This window comes from Magallana gigas, chromosome 3, assembly GCF_963853765.1.
Source record: "Magallana gigas chromosome 3, xbMagGiga1.1, whole genome shotgun sequence".
Classification (NCBI taxonomy): domain Eukaryota; kingdom Metazoa; phylum Mollusca; class Bivalvia; order Ostreida; family Ostreidae; genus Magallana; species Magallana gigas.
The window spans coordinates 4,499,881-4,523,941 of NC_088855.1; the positions used below are offsets into that span (position 1 = coordinate 4,499,881).

General features: G+C 36.3%; 1 protein-coding gene across 9 annotated transcripts; it reads right to left on the reverse strand.

The window, feature by feature from the left end:
* Positions 1–218: 218 nt before the first annotated feature.
* Positions 219–23,920, reverse strand: LOC105324971 (segment polarity protein dishevelled homolog DVL-3). 9 transcript variants are annotated; one of them, XM_034480980.2, is made up of 17 exons: positions 23,668–23,918; positions 20,803–20,872; positions 20,372–20,496; positions 19,707–19,786; positions 10,832–10,885; positions 9,155–9,372; positions 8,106–8,175; positions 7,842–7,929; positions 7,586–7,714; positions 7,242–7,468; positions 6,985–7,116; positions 6,506–6,673; positions 6,086–6,103; positions 4,635–4,937; positions 4,141–4,401; positions 2,088–2,285; positions 219–1,440 (listed from the first exon to the last, which is right to left on the reverse strand). In XM_034480980.2, exons 1-17 carry the CDS (start codon positions 23,826–23,828, stop codon positions 1,418–1,420), a joined length of 2,325 nt encoding a protein of 774 aa, XP_034336871.1. In that variant the 5' UTR covers positions 23,829–23,918; the 3' UTR covers positions 219–1,417. The 9 variants fall into 9 exon arrangements, with proteins under 9 accessions (XP_034336871.1, XP_011422566.1, XP_011422568.1 ...); XM_011424260.4 differs by lacking the exon at positions 219–1,440 and adding an exon at positions 2,659–2,982 and having other exon boundaries at positions 2,146–2,285; positions 23,668–23,919; XM_011424264.4 differs by having other exon boundaries at positions 219–2,285.
* Positions 23,921–24,061: the final 141 nt, after the last annotated feature.

The window sequence follows — 24,061 nt, forward strand, 5'->3', positions numbered from 1 at the left end:
TCTAATCACCAGTGGGCCGAGAATCTGTTTCTCAATTTGAACAGCATTTTCTTATTCAAGCAAGTAAACAAACCATATTCACCCTCCTTTATAATCAGGAGGAGATGCATGAGCACATTCCAGATTTAGGAACTTTTGTGGCAATTGAAAGGGTAGATAACACAAGCTTTAACTACATATATGTAGTTTTGGATAAAGATATAAAAATAAACACTCTATGCTTGTGAAATTTTTTTAATATGGTCATGTGACCCTCATGTACATTCTACAATTCAGCATATAATACTATCAGATGTGACAAAAGGTTAAGACAAATGTGACATGATTTGTTGGGGACTTGACAGAACCCACGGTTTGTTCGATGTACATGTATCTACAAATGGTTTAATAGGACATTACTACAACCACACTACCTCTCTAATTACTGGACAGTCTTGCCATGTTCCGCTATCAATGGCAGTTTGTTTCGATAGAACACAGCTACACTCAATTCCAACATGTCTACATTTGGGTTATTCATTTTTCAGTCTGAAGCAGTTAAGAAATGTATGGACATAAAAGAAGGCACAGCTTAACAACCTTTTATAAGCATCATTTTAAATTTTTGATGAATTTCAGCATGCACATGGTGATTTGAAACTGAACTGATAAAGTGATTGCAATATAAAATTCTTTACACACTAGAGAATAAAACTCTCTATCATTGTGTGTCTTCACAGAGCAGGGGAAATCCCCCACTAAACAGCCTGCTCATTACAGCTAAGGAGATGGTTTATAATGCCTTGCATAAAGATAAGATATGTTTGGTGGGCAAATCACAACAATTGGTACAAAACTTCACTGATTTTGGCAGCTGTTACCAGGGTAACAATTCACAGAATTAAATTCACATTTATCAGCACCAAATGAAACAAGAACCAGGGAAAAACTGAAAGCAAAATGTTGGGAAAAGAAACTCAATGACAGAAGAAATAATTCCGAAACAGTTAGATCTGAGATGTCATGCACAACTTAGGCTGAACAAAAGGAAGAGAGATTTGAGAGCAAGGTCTAACTCATGCAACGAACTAAATATTGAAATACTGTAGACATTTTGAAATAGAGTAAAACAAAGAAACAAGATTAAAGAGTTTTGATCCCAGTTAAAAGAAAACATAATGGGAAGGTGAAAAGAATGAACATGAGGTCAGAGCCATGCCAACTGATAGGTAGCCACAACACGGACCGGTTATCACATGTGGGATTGAAGGAGTAAAATATGAAGAGAGATTATGTGTCAGGATTCCTCTTATGATTACATCAGCCAACCAATCAGCACCAAGCATAGACTCCTAGCAGCGGGACATGCACCACGTCAGCCACTCCACATATGGAAGTCGTTGCCATGGACACTAGAGGGATCTAGGAAGGCCAAAGGTCATGAATCCATGACAGAGTCGCCTAAAGGAGAGAAAAGTCAGCATCATCAGCAATGTAGAACATAGATCCGATAGTGTTGTTAGCTATGACTTGTTTCTTTATGTAAGCAACAGAGGAAAGCACCATTTAAAATTCTGAGGATATTCAGTAACCTGTGAAATAGTGGTAATGGTTAAATATGGGAAATGACTTGTTTAACAAAATCAAGTTTACAACAAATGAAATACAATGTAATTGCACTCTGAAACACTTATTTATAAAACAAGCATAAAATAATACAAAAAAATCACATCCATTTTGGAAAGATTTTCTTTCACACTCTCACACTTCATTATCTTTCTCACAAGTTTTTTTTTTTCTAAATAAATAATACTTCTGCTGGCATGCTATAAAACATCAATTAAATGTTGACAAATAAAATGAATTATCATGCAACTATAAAATTATTCTAATATACAAAACAGATTTGTACCATAATGCTCACACGTCATTACACAGAGTCTCTGGCTGCCTTGTACAAACCAGTTGTATTGACCATGTATTGTAGTCATATTGCAGCCAAAACCAAAACAAAGTATAGAAGAAAGGATCATGCAAACTTGTGTATGAAATCTGATGGCTGTAAAGGGGCCACATGACTGATCACATGACATCCACAAAGAACTCACAAGGATTTCCCATTGCCATTTTGAAAGACTGTCTACTACCACTAAGGTCCTGTGGCACATTGGATATATTTCTGGGTGATGGTTCGAGGGTTACCCGCCTTGCGCTGGCCAAGCTTGCATTATCCGAGTCGCTTCCACTTCCCGCCGGACTCCCAGACTTCCCTTTGTCTTTCCTACTGCTTCCCGAAGCACTGCTTCCTAAAATGACAAGAAGAGAGTTTAATAACATGGCATATAGTTAGGTCAAGCAATATCAGGATTACAGAATCCAGTGGAAAATAGGACACAATGATATAGCAAACTCCATGCGGAACCATATCTACAGAATTCTATATAATATAATGTCATCACTGCATTACTCCGGTAATCTGCTGCACACAGACTAGCAGACAGACTGTCACTCGGTGAGAGTGGTGTGCTGGAGGCCACAGAAGCATGAAGCAGGTTGTCATGGCTACACTCTGGTGGTTGGAAGTCAGTGTCTACAGAGTTAATAGAAGGCCATGCATTACTTCCCCTGAAGCTCTGCGCACTTCATCCCACACACATGCACACAAGTAAACAGAAGTACCTTCCTACAGGAAGATGTGAACCTTGTCACCTTCTGGTGACTCGGCCTTGACCTCCTGACCTTCCTCAACACTGTCCTCCGAATTCTCTTTAATTCTCACCATCTTAGCTGGTTTAACTTTGTTTTCATTTACGTTTTCCTGTTTGGTGTCATCAGATTTTTTCACAATTTTCTCTTGCCCCTCCTTTTTTATTTCTTTTGGTGAGTCGGTGGGTTTTTTCCCCTTTACATTGTTGTTTGGTTCACTTCCCTCACAAAATGCTTTTGAGAAAAGTTTTTGTGCAGCGGGTTGTAGATTTACCGGCAAACAACAGGCATTGTGAACTGCCAAAAATTAAGGGTACAGGGTCAAACGGAGACATCACAATCTACAAGGTTTGCTAACTATCTTTATCATAAAACATCGTGTGATTATCAGATCAAGGAAAAGACATTTCAATAGAATCATGCTTAGACAGAAAGATATTGGTACATAGGGGAGTTTTGTTAACAGTATAATCTTAGCTGTTTAGGAATTCAGTAAATGTATCAGGTTTTTTATAAGTACCAGTACATTAACAGTAAAGGGACAAACTCCTCTGAAGTAGAAAACAAATATATCTCTCTTAGAAAACCATGAATGGTAGTTAAAAATTACAAGCTGGGTTATGAAAAAAAGGATTTGTTTAAACAATAAGAAGCAAAATCTGAAAAGCAATTGTGAAAGCTAATAAAAGTTAAAACATAAAATGTTAAAGAAAAAGCTTATATTCTTGAACATTGATATACTCGACATTTATCAAATCAATTAAGAAGCTTTAGTCAGGATCCAGAAGTCTGTTTTTTAAAGTACAAATCAAATGGGCAAAACATTTTTTGCATTATCATTTATATTACAATATTCATTAAAACCCCTTTCCTAAGAATATTTAATCACTGAATAAACTGCTCTTAGGCTTAAATGAGACATGTTTGGAGTTGCAGCCAAAATTAATGCTTCATTTTGTTTTAAAATTGTCCGTTCCCATGTTGAGACAAAATAAGGCAACATAAAAATGAAGGTAGTTATTAATATATAAATATATGTCTCATCAGGTCATTAATGTTAATCAAAAGCGGATGAAACAAATAAAATAGAAATGAAGGTGGCAGGGTGTAACAACAAATAAAACAGGAAGTAGCAAAGAGCAACAGGGGGGCAGAGAGATGAAATGACAATACGACTTGTTACTGTGTTACTGACAATTTGACATGAATCTTCAGTAGCATGCACATAGAGAGATAACAGTGTAGTTTTGGCAATTCACAAACCCCTGTGTGGACCAGTAACTCTAGAGGATGTTCTGCACAACAGCTGTACATTACACACACCTGCAAATACTCCATCACAAACACCCCCAAAAACTGCACTCACACCCTTAACATGCAAGACCTACAGTAAGGAGCCTCCACAGTGTATACTGGGGCATTGATAATGAGGTGAAGTAATCAAATAGTCATTACCAGTTGAGCTAGCTAAAGACGTTTTCGAATACGCTGCTTGGATCCTGGGATCTGATACACAGTTAGCTCCCCCTGTCAGCGTGCCCTGGGTCCTGGCGTGATCATGCCGGTGATCTGTGGGGTGGGGGTCTCCCCCTGTGTGGGTCCCTGTGCTATGAACATGCTGATGTTGATGATTATAAAGTTCTTTATCTTTGTCTGTCCATAATTTTCGGATATGATTGTAAGTACTGAGTATACATGTGCAGTCTTTGGGGGTGACTGGAAAAACAAAACATGGACATGCAAGCTTCAGTACAAAACTACCGGTAAATCAAAAAGCTGACAGGATTAGTTGCATGACAATCTAGCAAAACAAAATAAAGCTACAACAAAATCAGAGTCAGGGCCATGGACCAATTAATCAAATACATACAAGTAAAATTGAAAAACAAAAATAAGATGCATTTTTCTGTAACAATTACAAACTTTGCTCATGCAATACAAGACCTTACCTGAGGCACTATGGACACTTCCTGCACTGTTATTGCCCCCTCCTGCACCCCCGGCTCCCGCAGTGAGCCCTGTCATACCACTGACCATGCTCTTATCCCCGTCCACAAAGCTACCAATATAGCTCTGAGAGTCTGTGCTGGTATAGCTATAGGGAGGGATATAACTTAGGTTTGGGGGCAGGTACCCTGGGTTACTACCGTAGGGGTACTGGTTGTTCCAGTGTGGGGGTGGGAGGGGGGCCAGGGTGTCACGGTCGGCCTCTGACACAGAGTCCACGTCCTCCAGACTTAATGCTGACAAATCTGTAACAAAATAATTGACAGAGTGCAAACAGTATGAAAAACAGAGTTACCTGAAAGCAGAAAGAGCTGTCAACAACTACCTATCGCATTGAATGATTGATAATGAATGACTGGATGACATATGATAATGAAACCATACCGGTAATCAATTTTCTACATTTAGAAGTTAAGTTCATTTGATATCAAAACAGCTTTGATACAAGGTAGCAATCATTTTGTAACAGCAGCTTGATGAAGAGGATAAGACTGATAGCAAAAGATCGGCTATCACGTTCATTACAGTTTTACACTGGCATGCATTTATAATATGGAAGCCAAGCATGAGTATATGACAGCAACAGCATAGAAATAAAGTCATAAATAAATGCAACAGACTGAAACTTACATGTAAATTGATACAGTTCTTAAGCACTAAATCAAAACAGACTCTTACTTATATGCAGGCATAATAACATTTTGTAAGATAATTGAGTAGTTAAATGATGATGAAAAATGGCATGAAGAGTTATACAAGGACATATTCAATTAAGCTGCATTCTTTCTTGTTTTGCAGTGATTTGAAAATGGCTTAAATGATATATTTTATGAAAGGAAGGGGTGAAAGAAAAGATGCTGAATGAATCATTGCAAATGAAGTGGTAAAAGTTTGTACCAAGAATAGTTCCCCAAAACCCAGAACACTACTAACTAGTAATGAAAAGAACAGGTCACTTTTTGGAATGTGAAAGAGGAGTTAACTGTACCCCTTAACTTTAGAAGGTTCATAGCTAAAAGTAGCACATCAGCTGTATTAAACTGACAAACATGTAACTGCATAATCAAAGAAAGTTTAATATTGTAGTATTTAGAGAGAAACAATATCATGCTGTTAAAATATTTGAAAGTTGATAAATATAGATAAGTTGTTTTCGTATTTAACTGGAAAATTTGTTAGGAATGAAAGATCAAGCTAAGTGTATTCTGCATGCAGTAAAATAAACAATTATATAGATGCAACCTAATATGTTATTTCTATGAAAATAACACATTTTCTCTTTAGGTCATTTTTGGTATATGTATATGCAAAACTAAAATAAATTGAAATGACCACAAGATACTTATGCGTCTCTACTTCTAACTGTACAAGGCAATAACCTTGACCTACTAACCTGGATACATGGGCCCATCTACAAGGACAATAAAGTCTGGTTAACCATATTAGCCCATTGGGCAAATGTTGAAGAATTGTAGTTTCCACTGAAATCATGTGGTGAAGCTTCTGATGACAATGAAATGAATTTTTCAGCTCTTGGATACAACTTTATGATTCTGGCCTTGGTCAGAAGACTTAGCTATGGAGTGCTTGATTGAGTAGTTGGGTTTGACCGACAAAGCCGAGTGAGGGAGTTGCCAAAGTGCTGGGTTAACCTACACTGTTATTGTTACTACCTCTCACTTGCACTTGGTCTACCTTGATACCAAAAACCATTGTTAGCCAATTTCTGATTCCAACAGGTATATATCAAAAAGCTCCAATTAAAACATCAATGTCCAAAAATACATTTCACTGTTTACAAATGTGTACTTACTTCCGTAAATATCTCCAAATATATAGTAGCACTGTTCTGAGAATGTGATTTTGTTGACCGTGTGTCGGATAAATCCTGCTTTCAACAAGTTACAGGCATACTTCCTGGCATCTCTTCTATCAGCAAAACCATCTACATGAGTGAATAACCAGTCCACCAAGTCTGAGCCTGCAACACAAGACAAGACTTACACAGTAACTCAATGTGTCACAAATATACATACCACAATCTCTCAGATAGCTACTGAATATAACACATGTATATGTATATATAAAATTCAACATCAACATGGCAAGATTTCTATGTAAGATTTCTTATTGCTGGCATGATTATCCGTTGTTTATTTCTGAATTCCATAGAAACATAAGCATTCCATCTATGAGTACATGTATTATCTAATATTTCTGGATTCCACAGAAACATAAGCATTCCATCTATGAGTACATGTATTATCTAATACTACATATATTGTGACCAACCTATAAATGCGTTGGGAATTGTGATTTTTAGCCACATTCTATCACGGATTTCCAAGCCGGAGTCTGGCTGAGCCATGGCTTTAACCACAGTGGCCATGTCAGTGTTGATTGAGAGATTCAGGTCATCGAATCCTGAAAATCAGAGAAAAACAGGGTACGTCATTGAAGCATTCCCACATGCACTTCATTAATCTAAATCATTTCACAGTTAGTCATTAAATTGTACAGCAATTACATGAAGAGCTGGTTGAACTTACTCTCTGACTCAGGTATTGAGCTGGTCAGTGAGGAACTGGTGGATGTCATATTGCTGATGGAGGGGGCGGGGCCACCAATACGACTCATGTACTCCCTCTGCATTGCCGTAGTGTGAGCCACCCAGGCCGAGGGGTCAATAGGTCGCACCGGTTCCTGGCGAGGCACGGTAAAGTACCCTTTAGTGGGGTTAGGGTCCCAGCATTTGGCTACGACTAGAGTGATGGGACTGAAACAGTTGTTTGTACACATTAATACAAGCCCCTCATTTCTTACCTACTGGTGAACAATATACTGAGGTCTATAAAAACAACAATGTACTTGGTAATTTGGAATTGGATTTTACCCTGGTTTTGTTACAGCCTCTCGTAGAGTGCGTACAGCATCGTCGTTACTCATGTTCTCGAAACTAACACCGTTCACCTCCAGAATCATATCTCCTGGTTCTATACGACCGTCCTGTGCCACTGCACCTCTGTACCAAAGCAAGACTCTCATGTTATATCACATTGTATCACATAGAAATAATTGAATGAAATCATGTAAAATTTCTGAGTTAATGACATATGTAAACATTCTTACTCTACTGTGTTGTCACCTACCCTTTCATTATGGACCCCACATAAATTCCTCCATCCCCTCCTTTGTTACTTTGGCCAACAATACTGATTCCCAGGAAATTAACTGTGTCTGAAAAACCAAACATCATACCATGACATGAAGATTCCAACTGCATCAAATTTTAAGTATACTAAAATAAATCTTTACATTCAATAGAAGTTTGATAACTTGAGCATATGAAGTGCAGTCCACAGGAATAAAGTACCTTGTCACAGCACCAGAGTAGAGTGTACAGAGAGACTTACCCATATTAAGAGTGACTGTGATAATGTTCAGAGACATGGTGGAGTCAGTGATACTGCTGAAGGATGAGGCCTGAAAGTACAAGGTTCCTAGTCAGCATACTAATCAACTTATATACTGTTACAGTCCCAAATAGAGAAAAATTGTTAAAGAATGCAACCAAGGTTTGACTTTCTGTCTCTTAACATTAAGGTATTCAATGTATAATCAAGGGATATTGAACAATTTTGAATCGTTTAAAACCAGTTAAATAAGTACTGCTAAAAAACAATGAAAGTGAAATGAACCAAATTCACATGACTGACAACATATAAGAAGCCGGTCATTTTGCACCTTAAATTTTTTTTAAAGAGTTATCTCCCCTTGTTGAAAAAAGAAAATTTTAATTTCGTCAGAATATCTGCGGTAAATGATTCATTTTAATTCATATTTTGATAAAGAGAAAGTTTATGCATGTATTAACCAAGAGTGTTTTACAAATTTTAAGTTTCTTTTTACAATATCGCATTAAAACATACGTTGCCCATAGACTTTAATACAAAATTCAAGGTGTAATTAGTTGAACCATAATTAATATTTTGAAAATTCCTTTGGTGGAGTATTTTCATTTGATAACACCTTCAAAATGATACCATGATTAGGAAAATCGGACCATACATTTCTTAGGTACAAAATATGGTCGTTATACATCGAATACCTTAAATCAAGAAAAAATGAAGTAAGCTTGCCATTACCAGTTTAAAGTAAGTGAAGTGAATTCTTCAAGGCCCATTTTCTGTGCAAGGGACAGAACAATAAGAACTGAACAATCTGTATTACAGAAATGATTCAAGCACTAATTGGTGGGACTTAAATGTACAGAAATGAGCTTATTTCTTACTCAGTTCAAAGGATGGACTATGTGCCAACTTACTGGAGATTTCTCAGTGTACACATGAATTACAACACCTTAGTTTAAGTCTTACCCATCCTATCCATCTACTGTTAGTGCTTTAGTCTAACCTAACTCTAACTCGACTTATAACAGAAGTGCTTTATTCTAGTCTCTTACTCGGCTTATCGGCGGGAGCTTGTGCTTCCTCCTCCTCCGTCGTTGTCGGCCGTAGCGGGAGGAGGATCTATTGGTGGTGTCTGTTACTGTAGAGAAACGACTGTCGTCCTCTGAGTCAAAGAAACTTGTGGTGTCAAGGTCACTGCTGGCCATAGTGGACGTGTCGCCATACATGTGCCGGTGTCGGTCACGTTTAGGGTGGCCATTAAGACGAGGAGCTGCAAGGGGAAAATCATCACTAGTTACCATCAAAATACAGACAAAATTTGATCAGTTATATCTAAAATAAGTGAGAAATCATTATAAATATATTTAAAATATGTTAAACAAATTTATCAATAATAAGAGTCTATGAAAAAAACAGACAAAATTTGAATATGGCTATAGTTGTAAAAAGTGAGATACCAGTCTAAAAATACTACAACTAAGTTAAACAGATAGAAGTATCTTCAAAATAACCATTTCTGTTTATATATAAAACTAAGGAGTGCAATTGGATAATTTCTGTTTGAATACCAAACTGCCATGTAATCTTATGCTTACAATAAATCAACTTTAATTTTTTTTTTCTTCTTTGAAATGTCATCCAGCATGAAGTTTATAAAAATTTTGTTTGCATCTGATTTACATTTCAATGATTAAATCCATGTGCTAAACATCCATATGCACTTTAAAATGACTTAAATCAGAGTGCTGTGGAAAATAAACAGAAACGAATGTGAGCCTAAAATTAAACTATTTTCATATTTGATTTACAAGCCCAATCTATTCATCATTGGGAATGGAAATAGACCGCATTCACACCCACTTGAAATCTTTTAAAGTTTTAAGTTATTAAAACATCATACATAAAAACAGGTGACATCAATGATATACGTCAGTTCCTGACATAGTAGGCCACCCTACACTTCACAGCTCACCGACAAGTGTAGGTAAACAGACTATACCTGGTCATTAATTAGTATATACAGGGCGACATGAACAGAGAGAGGTGTACTTTAACAACAAGACAGGCAGGTGACCAAACACAGAGAGAAAGGTAGTCTGGATCTGTCTGTTGAATTTAATTACACATAAGTCATTACAAGTAGACTTCAAGGTAACATAAAAACAATCTAATGAATGAATCTGTGTATTGTCCAAGACCCATTTAGGGATAGAGGAGTGAATGCATTACCTCACTTTCAATAGGGAATTGCAACAAATCAAATTAATTATTTCTATGGGTATAATAAGTAATTCAGTTATCCAAATCTTCCCTCCCCTTCCTTGCATAAATATTGCAGAAAGCTGTAACTCAGAGTTAGTGTAAAATGCTGTAGACTTTATTTGCATTATGTAGCAGCAAGATTCCTGAGACAGGGGGTGTAAGCAGAGCAGCTTCAATAGCCAACAGCAGAGGTAACATTACATACATAAACCAGCAGACTTACGGTACATACACTTTAGTGCAAAGCTACATTAACCAAGTTTTTATTAGAATGAACATTTAATTCAAACAGAGTATTTTAGTGAAGCGACACAGCATGGCCTCTCCTCAACAAGACATGACTGAGTGACTGAGGGGTTAGGCAGCAATAGATGTGAGCCTCGTCAGAAGCAGAGAGAGGCGTGTACAGTGAAGGGGGGATTACTGTTAGGTGCAGAGGGTGGGAAGGGATGCCACATGAAGCTTACCATTTGGATCATTGTTAAGGCGGTGGTGGTTTCTATAGTGCCTAGATCGTCCATCTATTGAAACAAAAACATGAGCTACAGTCTACCAATGGATACACTCTGTCTACCAATGGATACACTCTGTCTACCAATGGATACACTGTCTACCAATGGATACACTGTCTACCAATGGATACACTGTCTCTACCAATGGATACACTCTCTCTACCAATGGACACACTCTGTCTACCAATGGATACACTCTCTCCACCAATGGATACACTGTCTACCAATGGACACACTCTCTCTACCAATGGACACACTCTGTCTACCAATGGATACACTCTGTCTACCAATGGATACACTCTGTCTACCAATGGATACACTCTGTCTATCAATGGACACACTCTGTCTACCAATGGATACATTCTGTCTACCAATGGACACACTCTCTCTACCAATGGACACACTCTGTCTACCAATGGACACACTCTCTCTACCAATGGACACACTCTGTCTACCAATGGATACACTCTGTCTACCAATGGACACACTCTTTTTACCAATGGACACACTCTGTCTACCAATGGACACACTCTTTTTACCAATGGATACACTCTGTCTACCAATGGATACACTGTCTACCAATGGATACACTCTTTTTACCAATGGACACACTCTCTCTACCAATGGACACACTCTGTCTACCAATGGATACACTCTGTCTACCAATGGATACACTGTCTACCAATGGACACACTCTCTCTACCAATGGACACACTCTGTCTACCAATGGACACACTCTGTCTACCAATGGTTACACTGTCTACCAATGGACACACTCTGTCTACCAATGGATACACACTGTCTACCAATGGATACACTCTGTCTACCAATGGACACACTCTCTCTACCAATGGATACACTCTTTTTACCAATGGACACACTCTGTCTACCAATGGATACACACTGTCTACCAATGGATACACTCTATCTACCATAGACAAACTCTGTCTACCAATGGACACACTCTCTCTACCAATGGACACACTCTGTCTACCAATGGATACACTGTCTACCAATGGATACACTCTCTCTACCAATGGACACACTCTCTCTACCAATGGACACACTCTGTCTACCAATGGATACACTCTGTCTACCAATGGACACACTCTCTCTACCAATGGATACACTCTCTCTACCAATGGACACACTCTCTCTACCAATGGACACACTCTGTCTACCAATGGATACACTGTCTCTACCAATGGACACACTCTGTCTACCAATGGATAAACTCTGTCTACCAATGGACACACTCTGTCTACCAATGGTTACACTCTGTCTACCAATGGACACACTCTCTCTACCAATGGATACACTCTCTCTACCAATGGACACACTCTGTCTACCAATGGATACACTGTCTCTACCAATGGACACACTCTTTCTACCAATGGATACACTCTCTCTACCAATGGACACACTCTTTCTACCAATGGATACACTCTCTCCACCAATGGACACACTCTTTCTACCAATGGATACACTCTCTCCACCAATGGATACACACTGTCTACCAATGGATACACTCTCTCCACCAATGGATACACTCTGTCTACCAATGGACACACTCTCTCCACCAATGGATACACTGTCTACCAATGGACACACTCTGTCTATCAATGGATACACTCTGTCTACCAATGGACACACTCTCTCTACCAATGGTTACACTCTGTCTACCAATGGACACACTCTCTCTACCAATGGATACACTCTCTACCAATGGACACACTCTCTCTACCAATGGATACACTCTTTTTACCAATGGACACACTCTGTCTACCAATGGATACACACTGTCTACCAATGGATACACTCTGTCTACCAATGGACACACTCTGTCTACCAATGGACACACTCTCTCTACCAATGGACACACTCTTTCTACCAATGGATACACTCTCTCCACCAATGGATACACTGTCTACCAATGGACACACTCTGTCTATCAATGGATACACTCTGTCTACCAATGGACACACTCTCTCTACCAATGGTTACACTCTGTCTACCAATGGACACACTCTCTCTACCAATGGATACACTCTCTCTACCAATGGACACACTCTCTCTACCAATGGATACATTTTTTTTACCAATGGACACACTCTGTCTACCAATGGATACACACTGTCTACCAATGGATACACTCTGTCTACCAATGGACACACTCTGTCTACCAATGGACACACTCTCTCTACCAATGGATACACTCTGTCTACCAATGGATACACTCTCTCTACCAATGGACACACTCTCTCTACCAATGGACACACTCTGTCTACCAATGGATACACTCTGTCTACCAATGGACACACTCTCTCTACCAATGGATACACTCTCTCTACCAATGGACACACTCTGTCTACCAATGGATACACTCTCTCTACCAATGGATACACTCTGTCTACCAATGGATACACTCTGTCTACCAATGGATACACTCTTTTTACCAATGGACACACTCTGTCTACCAATGGATACACACTGTCTACCAATGGATACACTCTGTCTACCAATGGACACACTCTGTCTACCAATGGACACACTCTCTCTACCAATGGATACACTCTGTCTACCAATGGATACACTCTGTCTACCAATGGACACACTCTGTCTACCAATGGATACACTCTGTCTATCAATGGACACACTCTGTCTACCAATGGATACACTCTGTCTACCAATGGACACACTCTGTCTACCAATGGATACACTCTGTCTACCAATGGACACACTCTGTCTACCAATGGATACACTCTCTCCCAGGCTCTAGTGCAGATCGATACATGATGATTAAGAAAAGAAAATTGTTCGATAAACTATGTATTTTTTCTTTATTTTCTCTCCATTTAAATGGTTTTTGAGAGAATAAATAAATTCAACTACTGTTACTAAATAGCCACTGACCAAGATTTCATTATTTGTTTTATCAATATCAAATGTCTACCGGTAATCAATTTCATGTCTACCCAAATTTGTTTTTATTTGATCACTTCTCAGATGACAAGAATTGCCTAGTTTAATGGATAAACTTCCTCCCATTGTTATCAATTATTAACTTCCACTAAGATAACATAAGCTAGAAAATCTTCAACAGCTATTGTTTATTTAATTCCTTATTCAGATATTGCAATGTTTTGCGGTGTTCCAGCAAAAATCTTAATTTCTTTTAAATCCAATCTAATTAACAATTAAAACAAATTTTGATATAACAAATCTATAGATAAAGCAAATTAATTAAAATCTAATAAACATTGAAAGTAATGAAATTTACATCTCATATTATAAAGCTAACAATATTTTAAACTGACTTAATTTTTACAAGTTTCTACTAATATTTCAATAAAAATACATAAAATTACAAAATGATAGTTTCAGTTCTGCTAGCCAAAGTAAGTTTGGTGCTTAAATATATGACCTCACTGGGTAATCAGAGAGAGGAAAACTTGTTAATTCCAAGATCTTTATACTTATTATTACAAACTTGTTATATGGAGATATAGTGAAGTAAGTCAGAGATCCTTGGTAATAGCTGTAATCAAAATAACAAGACTTCTTCTTGCCAGTAATTTAATTGCAAAAACAACTTTGTTCCAAAAGGTAGCTTATTCTAAATGATTTGTTTTATTTCCCCATCAATCACTACCCAAAATTTTTCAAAAACATTGGGGACATCTAGATATGTAACAGCAAAATTTTCTGGTTTGCGCAAAATAGAAATAAAGTTCAGAAAACCAAAAAAGACAAGGCCAGCATTAATCATTTATATGTTTGATATACTCCGACCCAAATTTTTCATGGTTGGTAGGTAGGTAGCTCTTTTTTGTTTTAAATTTTCTTGCACATTGATATTCTAAAAATCAGACAATTTTTGTGTTAATTTCTATGCTGAGAAAGTAAAAAAAATTCAATATTTGTTGATACAAAAGCATAATCCAATTTTTTTTTTAATATGACAATCAATTTTTTAAAAAATCATCAAATTCAAAATGCTAAAAAAATTATTGGGTAGGGGCAATTTTGATGGGTTGATCAAATTACATCAAAAAAGTTAATTTTTAATTTTGGCTCAAAGCCTTTTTTGTATTTTGGATTTTTATTATTTTCCCCCAAAAGAATTCATTATCCTATTAGGAGAATGTGTTATTAGGACCCTGCAGACTTCAGAGAGAAGTCCAATGATCAGCCAGGTACCTGTTTGAGACAGCAGTTCCTTCCTCAAGCTGTCCGAGTTGTCGATTCTAGTACAAGAAACCACAAACCAAGCCATACAGGAATAAACACAGAGCTGGTTTACACAAACAACAGTGCCTACACAACTAGTCCACAGGTCTACATCATCTCAGAGAATAATGCAGGACTCGCTAGCAGAGGCCTACAACATCTCAAAAATAGTCCAGGACCTACTCGCACAGGTCTAAATAATTTCAAAGAAAGCTCCAGGACTCGCTAGCAAAGGACTATAACGGTCAGACTCGCATGCATGGGCCTTTACAATCCCATAGAGAATAGTCCAGGACTCGCCTGTGAGGACCTATAAAATCTCACAAAGAACTGTTCAGGACTGATTAGCTTTGTTACATCAAGCCTGTACAGATCTCCATCCTAGGTGACCGACAGCCGAAACAACAAATTACCCTACTTGCTTTAGGTACAAGTTTAAATTCTCAGTCGATAGTATCTGCTAGCCCTTTTTTCCACGTTTTAAACCATGAATTAGTAAACAGTTCTCTGTTGTATCCTTGCACCTTGGATGGCATGTAAGAAATAATTACTCCCTTTCCCTCTTGGGTTTTAAAACTTCTTTTTTCAGAGATCAGCTGATATGTAATCATTTAGGAACAAGCAAATTGCACCCTTCTCCTTTTATCAAGTCCATCAAAATGATTCCTACAGAAACCTGCCATGGACCTGTTGATAAATAACGCCTGTGTGACCTTATTGAAATTTTTGAAATCACACCTGATATTTAATTTTCCAGAAGCAACAATAGGTTGATATTTAGAAGTCCTTACAATGAGTCTACCATTTGCAGCCAAGTGGGGATTATACACCTGTTCTTAATACCTAACATTAAAGACATGGATCCTGATTTTTAATTTAATCAAACTATTCTTTTATGACATATTCATACATTGGTGTTAAAATTTCGAAGCCTAGAATTTTTCAAATTGTCAAATGTCTTTCTGGAAACCAAGTGTCATTTATGTCATCAAAGGGCTTTATGAATTCCAGCGACAAGAGAAAACTGCCCATGTAACACCCAACTGTCTGCGAGACCGGGCAAGAGAAAGCCAGGACGGGGAGAACTTTATATCCCTCCCAACATTTATCAAATCTCTTCACTTCAAAGCGGCTCACTAGCACGCTCATCACACACTCAATCTTGGGCCTGATACCCTGACTCAACTAACCCTCAACAGAGACCCATTGATAGACTAACATGCTTCTTGAGGCAACAGTTTTATTACAGCTAGCATGTCTGACTGCAAATTAAACTTATTTTGTGGAGGCTGCAAACTCTAATTTTCTAAACTCTTCTCCTTTGAGATAAAGCTTGCATCTGTATACTGCAATATTTATTTGTGTTTTTTTCTACGATGCTGAAGAGAAAATTCATCCAGGATCTATAATTTCACAATTACACAATTCATCATCCATACACAAATGGAATTAGAAGTAACACTACTGAGTGAATGAAAGACAAACTAGCAGTATATTGTAGGTTTAGCAATTCAGTGTTGAATGAAGTCTGGTAAATGTGTCACTTTTTTGTCATATGTAAATCAAGAGGATTAGAGTAAGAATGCTACCTCATTGTATCTCCCCTTAATCACAAAACTGTCCCCAACAGTGAGATGTTTAAGCAAACAACCGTTATCTGTAGAGTGAATATTGTGTCAATCACTAGTCAAAAATTTGATTTAAAGAGTTTAATTTCTTCAAATTCTTGGGTTGAATAAATACAAAGAAGATCAAAATGTTGTGTGTTATCTCACCATATATAAATCTCTGTGTGTATCCAATGTTTTGGCGGACAGCTGCATGAGAAATACTGTACACAGTGGCAGTTGAATTCATTTTATCTTAACAGGGAATTGGTAAAAAATTAAAATTTAATATGAGCGAAAATCCCTCTGAAGATTTAATACCTAGAGATCATATCACTCAGCAAATATTCTGTGATTAGGACTTGATTAGAACCCTGGTTCTGAATGCATTTTCCTTCTCCTTCAACAATGCGATTTCCACCATTGTTTTGAATTTATTTACTTTCATTTAGAGCGTTGCGTTTGGGGGATTAGGCAGCATTGGAGTGTTGTTGAGTTTATCTGGCTGCCTACAGTAACGGTGGGTAACCATCTCAAGCTGGGGATGACTAACCCGCCAACAACAACACTCCCAGGCCTTTGTTCCTGCCTCTCATTTACAGTCAAGGAGATATAACTAAAAGCCCCTCGTACACTCTTCAACACACACATAAATTTGCAATCCATTACCAGCTGTAACATTGTTTTCAATTTGTTGGTTTTGCCATATCATTAATGGTCTTGATGGCTGTCAAGGTATTTAAATTATGTGCACAAATGTATTCCTGTTATGCTGAATCAAATATTGACTGTTTTTGCACCAAGGAGTTTAGGACTATTTCTGTTTAACTACATTTCACACAATATTATACTTCGTAAACATGAAAAATATGCAAATTTTATGTGCCTTGTTCATGTTATTCATTTAAACAAGAAAGTGCTTATCAAAACACACACAAAAAATTAGCACTAAAGCTGGCTACTGCAATTCTAAAACTTCAGTATACACCACATATTCCCTTCAATTCTTTTTCAATTCCAAAACCTACTTCACATTAGCATTTCATACATACATTCAAAAATAGTTTAAAATTGTAACTAAAGGAATGCACACAGAGGATTTAATTGCAACAAGATAATGCTGCTGATGCATTCAAGCTTAAACACACGCACATTCAATATGCCATCATTAAACGTCCGCTCAACACTGAATTAAACCTACTTCTTGTCTGAGTTTTTTTCTCTTAATGACTTTGTACTTTCGACAAAAAAAAAAAATCAATAGAAAAACACATTTTAAACGTTAATTAAAGACCTGGGCTCATCTGATGATGGTTAATATTACCTTGACCCTAATGACTGATGATATTCTATTCAAAGCTTTCAAGGAGACCTTTCTGCTCACAATAACAAAGTCTTCATCTTGATTAAAAGTTATCGTATGACCCTAAATGAAATTTGGAAATTACAAAAACCTCAACAAAGACAATATGCCATGTGATCTTTGCTATATTGAGCAAACAAAATGATAACATGTTACATGGATTCCTACTAAATGCATTTCTCCTTTCTAAAGACATCAGAGACATTTGTTACAAACAGTCTTCTTTACATCTACAGGTTTCCTTACCCATATAGCTGGCATGCTTCTATCTATAGATGTTCATTTCAAATAGCACAAAGACTTAAATTTCATAAGTAATCGCATCCCACCCTGCTGTCCAATGTTCATTTTACATTTGATGTTATCTTTGAAATACAAACCTAAACATGAAATTTTCAAATAGGTGATTATTTTCATTTACAGGTGACTCTCAATGGTTCGAAGACCATGAGACTGAGGAAAAACTTCAAGGGATCAAGTGTTCAAGTTTTCAAGAGTTCCCAATTTTCCAGGTCGACCGTCAGGTTTAAAATTTAGTCTTACCGGATGCTATGGTTAAGCCATTTAATTTAGTGCTAACCTCATGCATGTTCTTTAACAAAGTTTGTTGTGATTTATATATACAGATCTGGATGTTTTAAAAACTGAATTTGAAATAAATATTGAATGAAGTCATGATATTTATTTATTTAATGCATCATGACAGAATTGCTCAGTACTTCTGCACTGCATGACAACTTGTTGTAAACTGAGTATTACCCACGGTACAGGTTCTTCACCCGATTGCTTAGTGGTGCTACTCAGTTCTATTAATATTCTAAGTTTTAAAGTTACATGTAGAACAGTTGAAAATAATATGTTCTTTAAGTTATAAAGTCAGTCCCAGAGAGTATGCAATATTTTAATCCATAATATATTCTAAATATTTTGCATTGAAAATTCCAACAGATTGCAGTTTTATAGTTGCTTAAAGTAAAACACATTGAACATATTGGAAAGGATATTATTAAAATCTCCTTAACCTACACACACATGCAACACTCAGGGTTGTCTCTAAGACCCGGGAAGCGGGGAATTTCCCCGCCTAAACTGACGTAATTTCCCGGCTATTATTGCATTTCAAACACAATCTAGCTATAAGCTAGACCTCCAGACCCCCTTCTACTTTTTCATTTCTCCCTTCTACTTTAATTTTTAGAGACAACCCTGAACACTAAACATAGAATGAACTTATATACACAATGATATGACCTCCACAATCACCCAATCAGGACAGATGGCTGTTTTCATGATCAAATTTCACAGAAAAGAAATAATACCTGTCACTCCAATTACCTACTCCTCATGCTATGTCAATAACAATTTAACAAGACTTCACTGAGTCTTAGAACTATAAAGCATTCATTGCCCTAACCAACATTTTGGACCATATGTGTTGTAAAAGAAATTTTAGTTTAAATTTGGTTTCAACATTAATTTTGAATTATATGTAATGGCAGTGCTATCAATGGTACAAGTTTCTACTTCTACTTTGCGGTTTATATATGTACAAGATATAATCAAAATCAAAACATGCAGTGCATGACTACAGACTACACGTATACAGGGGGTAGTGTATTGAGGGACTCACCGCGGCGCGAGCTGAGGACAGAGTCAGTCTCTGTGCAGGTATCACAGGTCTGGTCACGGCTGCCTACAGAGGCGTTAGCGCTACAATGAAAAACAAGATAACAATCAAACAAAACATTATAATGACCAGAAGGATGCCAACAAGCTAATAAACATAGCAGATTTATATTGATGAGTATGGATTTATCTGAATATCATAAAATAGTTGTTCATTGGCAAAAATATGTTCAGGTATAATCAATATGGTTCAATATTGCATTTATAGAACAACCACTATCATGCAATGCAATATAAAAGAATAATAACTTTGGACACTAAGGACAACCCATTGTCGCCTGGTTATCTGCCCTTGGTATGTGCGGACCAAGTTATTATCATTTTTGTCTTTAAAGTCTTTCTCCATGATTAATCATGTCAATTAACTAGAGCAACTATCACAGCTGTGAAAGTCTATCTCACTATCCTGCAGAGTACGTGAATAAAAAAACCACATCTATCTCTTCAATATAGTTTGTACAAGTTGTCATCATAAAATATCAACAATGTGTTTTATTTGATCTTGATTAAGTTCTCAAGCAAAACTCAGTAATCATTTTCACTGCAAGAAACACTAAAGATCAGCGGAGTTGTCTCTCTTGATAATGGGATTTTTATAATGGCACTTACTGAAAAGAAGGTGGTCGGCTATCTCCTATCCCCCCGACCCTCTCCTGGGGGACATGAACATCTCCCGTCCCCGAGTCTGTACACTGGGACTGAGTATCGGATGTGCTGTTCTCTGCAGGCACCAACTACAATAAAAACATATATTGTATACACAGCAGTCGTTATCTACACTGTGCAAGACAGTGTGCACCAATATCTTGTTTAAATCTCAAATGGAGTTTATTCTATCTCTCTAAATATTTGTGGAATAAACTTGTTCTTTTGTTTCAAATCTGACATTTCAGAGAGGCTTCAAAATATTACGAGCATGCACTTATTACATAACTTGAAGTGTTTGGCATCTATCAGCTTAAGATGGATCATTTTTTTGTCTGACAAGAACAGACTGTGGAACATAATCAACACCAAATGTTTTAAAACTGATTACTTACCCAAGACACGACACGGCCATTAAAACATGGCAACCGGGCTTCATCATCAATTATTTCTTCCTTTACAACCCTGTAAAATAATTTCATTTCATTTATTAAGTCTTAATATACATGCACTTTTTAAAAAAAAGCAATTTGTGTAAGCGATGAACAATGGTAGTGACATGTCAAAGACTCAAAATGAGCCTGTTAGACTAAAAAGACTATCATGCTAAATTGGTATGTAACTGAATTAATCAAACGTAGCATCACATGCATATAATACTAGTAACCTATGTCATCCATATGTTCATGTTTGTTTCACAACATACTTAACAAATGAATTAGAACAAGTCTTCTAATCACATGCATAAGAGTTTTGGCATCTAAAACTGGAGAAGTTATTATCTGAAATCCATCATATACATGTATTGAAAAGTGCTAAATAAAGAAATATTATTTTTTAAACTACTGAATTTTCTTCTGTGTTATAATAAATAAATTGTTTATAGTGTTAGCCATTGGGTCATTACTTTATTACTTTGTAGTATTGGTTTTATTTATTGGGGTGTGGAGGTCTTGAGAAATTACATCTGTAAATGGTAAAAGTGCCAAATAAATACATGTATTATTTTTAAATCTACTGAATTTTCTTTTATGTTATACATGTAATACATAAAGTGTTCATAGTGTTAGCCATCGGTTCATTACTTTATAGTATCGGTTTTATTTATTGGGTTGTGGACTCCACACTGTGGAGGTCTTGTGAAATTACATCTGTAAATGGTAAAAGCCTAATACGACACATTTGTATGTTTTGTAAGTACAGTTCATAATGAATCATTGAGATTGGAAGTCTAGAATGGGTCCTAAAATTTACTCATTATTCTGTTTTTTGAAAAACACAAAAAAAGATGCAACACATGAATAAATAAATGTAAGAGAATGCATAATTTTTAACATAAGGTTATATAAAATATGTCAGCAAACAAAGGGTCTAAGATTCATAGCCCACATGGATACTTAGTTGATCATTCTGTGTCCTTATTCAACAGACAGTATCCACCAGAAGCATCAACACTACTTATATTGAATTACAAACAACATGCCCCCAATGTCAAATCTGTTCTCATCTTCAGCCAACCTGCCCCTACTAGCTCAACCCCACTCAGATACTGACTTGTCCTACTCAGTACATGTACTCAATTCATCCATATACAACTTGATCAACCCCATTCAATAAAAAATTTACCCCCATGCCAACTTGGATGCACATAAATTTGTCTCTCTATTTAATAAAATGAAAGTAATTATCTTCACATTTTGAGTTAGGTCATTAGGCTACCATGCAGGCACAACATAATCAGTTATAATATTTAGCAAAATTAGCTAACAAATAAAATTTAAATTCTTCAAAATCACAATAATATCTCCCAATATGGCTAAAGTCTACGTTAGTAATTATCAAGGATGTACGGTAATGTGGGTATTATATGAAAGCTATAAGCAGCTGTATATAAAAAGATAATTAATTTTTGAATGAAATTATGAATTTTTAAAACAAAACTTTGGACTAATTTAAGAGATTTGGAAGGGACGAGTTGGAAATAGAGCTAAGGTTACTTGAAAAACATGAGTTCAAGTTATAAGGGGGTGGTGAAAGGTGATGATAATAAGATAAATTGTCTTGCACCCTTGAGTGTGTATATTTTATTAATACCGGGGTACTATTTATCTCTGTTTCTTAATACTTATTTGTGTACAAATGTTTTATACAGGAACACAATGTAAACTAGTATATAGTTACTAATTGTGCTATCCTGTCTGAATAAAAGACTTTATCTAATTATTATTACCCTTGATGATTGACTTGATCATGATCACAGTGGTTTGCTGACAGGGTCAACTATAAAATCAGAATTGTTTTTCAGCTTTGACTGTATCTCATCTATTGAGGTTTCCTATCCAATTTTAGGGAGTAATTTTATAAATAAAGATCCATACTAGTACCCCAATCTACCTTTAGTTAAATCAATGAATAGGAAAAATTAATGAAGATACAGCATGTACACGTCTCCTTTCAAATTGAAACCTTTAACATTAAACAACATTAAAGTTTTTTCATAAAAAAAATAAAGTTTCCATTCATAGCATTTTTAAACCATTATAAACAACATTGCACAATATTACAGTAGGTATTGTGTCAATATTCACAACACTAACTTCTTGTAAGAATAAAGGGTGGGGTTTTTTTCCAAACCAAAATGCAAAATCAATGAGATTTAGAGAAGCTTCATACATTCATAACTAGAATTTTTTTCCTACATTGTTTTTACTCAAAATGAAAAGGTTAGACATAAATGATCTGCAACATTTCTTAACCCAATTGTCTGAAAGACACCTAATTGAATCAACAAAACAGATCTATTATTTCCCAAACACTGGATACAAGTTGATCCTTTGAAGTAATAGTTATAAGTATCAAATTTGTGGTGCAAAAAGTTTTAACACCAGATAAACGTTCTGCTATTAAAGACTATAAATCTTTTTGTATGCTAGCTTTTTTGTTAATATATACTATTAGGTATCAGTCCCTTCAGGAAATGAACACTTTAAGTAGTTTCATTACCAGTATGCTTTATGTTCTTATATGCATGCTTCTGCATGGAAGCAATGCTACTGATTGAATATGAAGGCCTAATGGCTAATGAAAATTATCTCTAGTCTATTATAGTGCCGACTGACCTCACATTAAATTATCATGAGAATCATGCATCCCCCAAAGACATGACAGAAGTACCCAAAATTCACAATCAAACTACAATAATTATGGCAACTGCTAATATTCACAAAATAATCAAAACACAAGCCATGAAAGAAACTCACCCAAAATCATCATCCACACTTTTGAAAAAGAATTTATAATTTGGTCGATTCAATGCATTCTTGAAATCGCCTAACGTTACCCGATCGGCAGGTATGGGTAGTTTGATCAGATATGGAGTATCTTCATCGTCAATATAGTATATTATTTTTGTTTCTTCCATCCCGAAGGAAGGAGAAATCAAGGGAAGTTCCTACAATGACTGTTTACAATTAAAACCAAAATGGCTGCCCCGTTGATCTGAAATGCAGTGAACCGAACGGAAATATGTAAAGTCATTTTCGAATCATTCATTGTCAAAATTCACTTTAAAAGTTGATAATAAAATCTTAATTTTTCTAACATAGATTTTTATAATAAACGTAGAATTAACTATGCCATACAACACAAACTAAA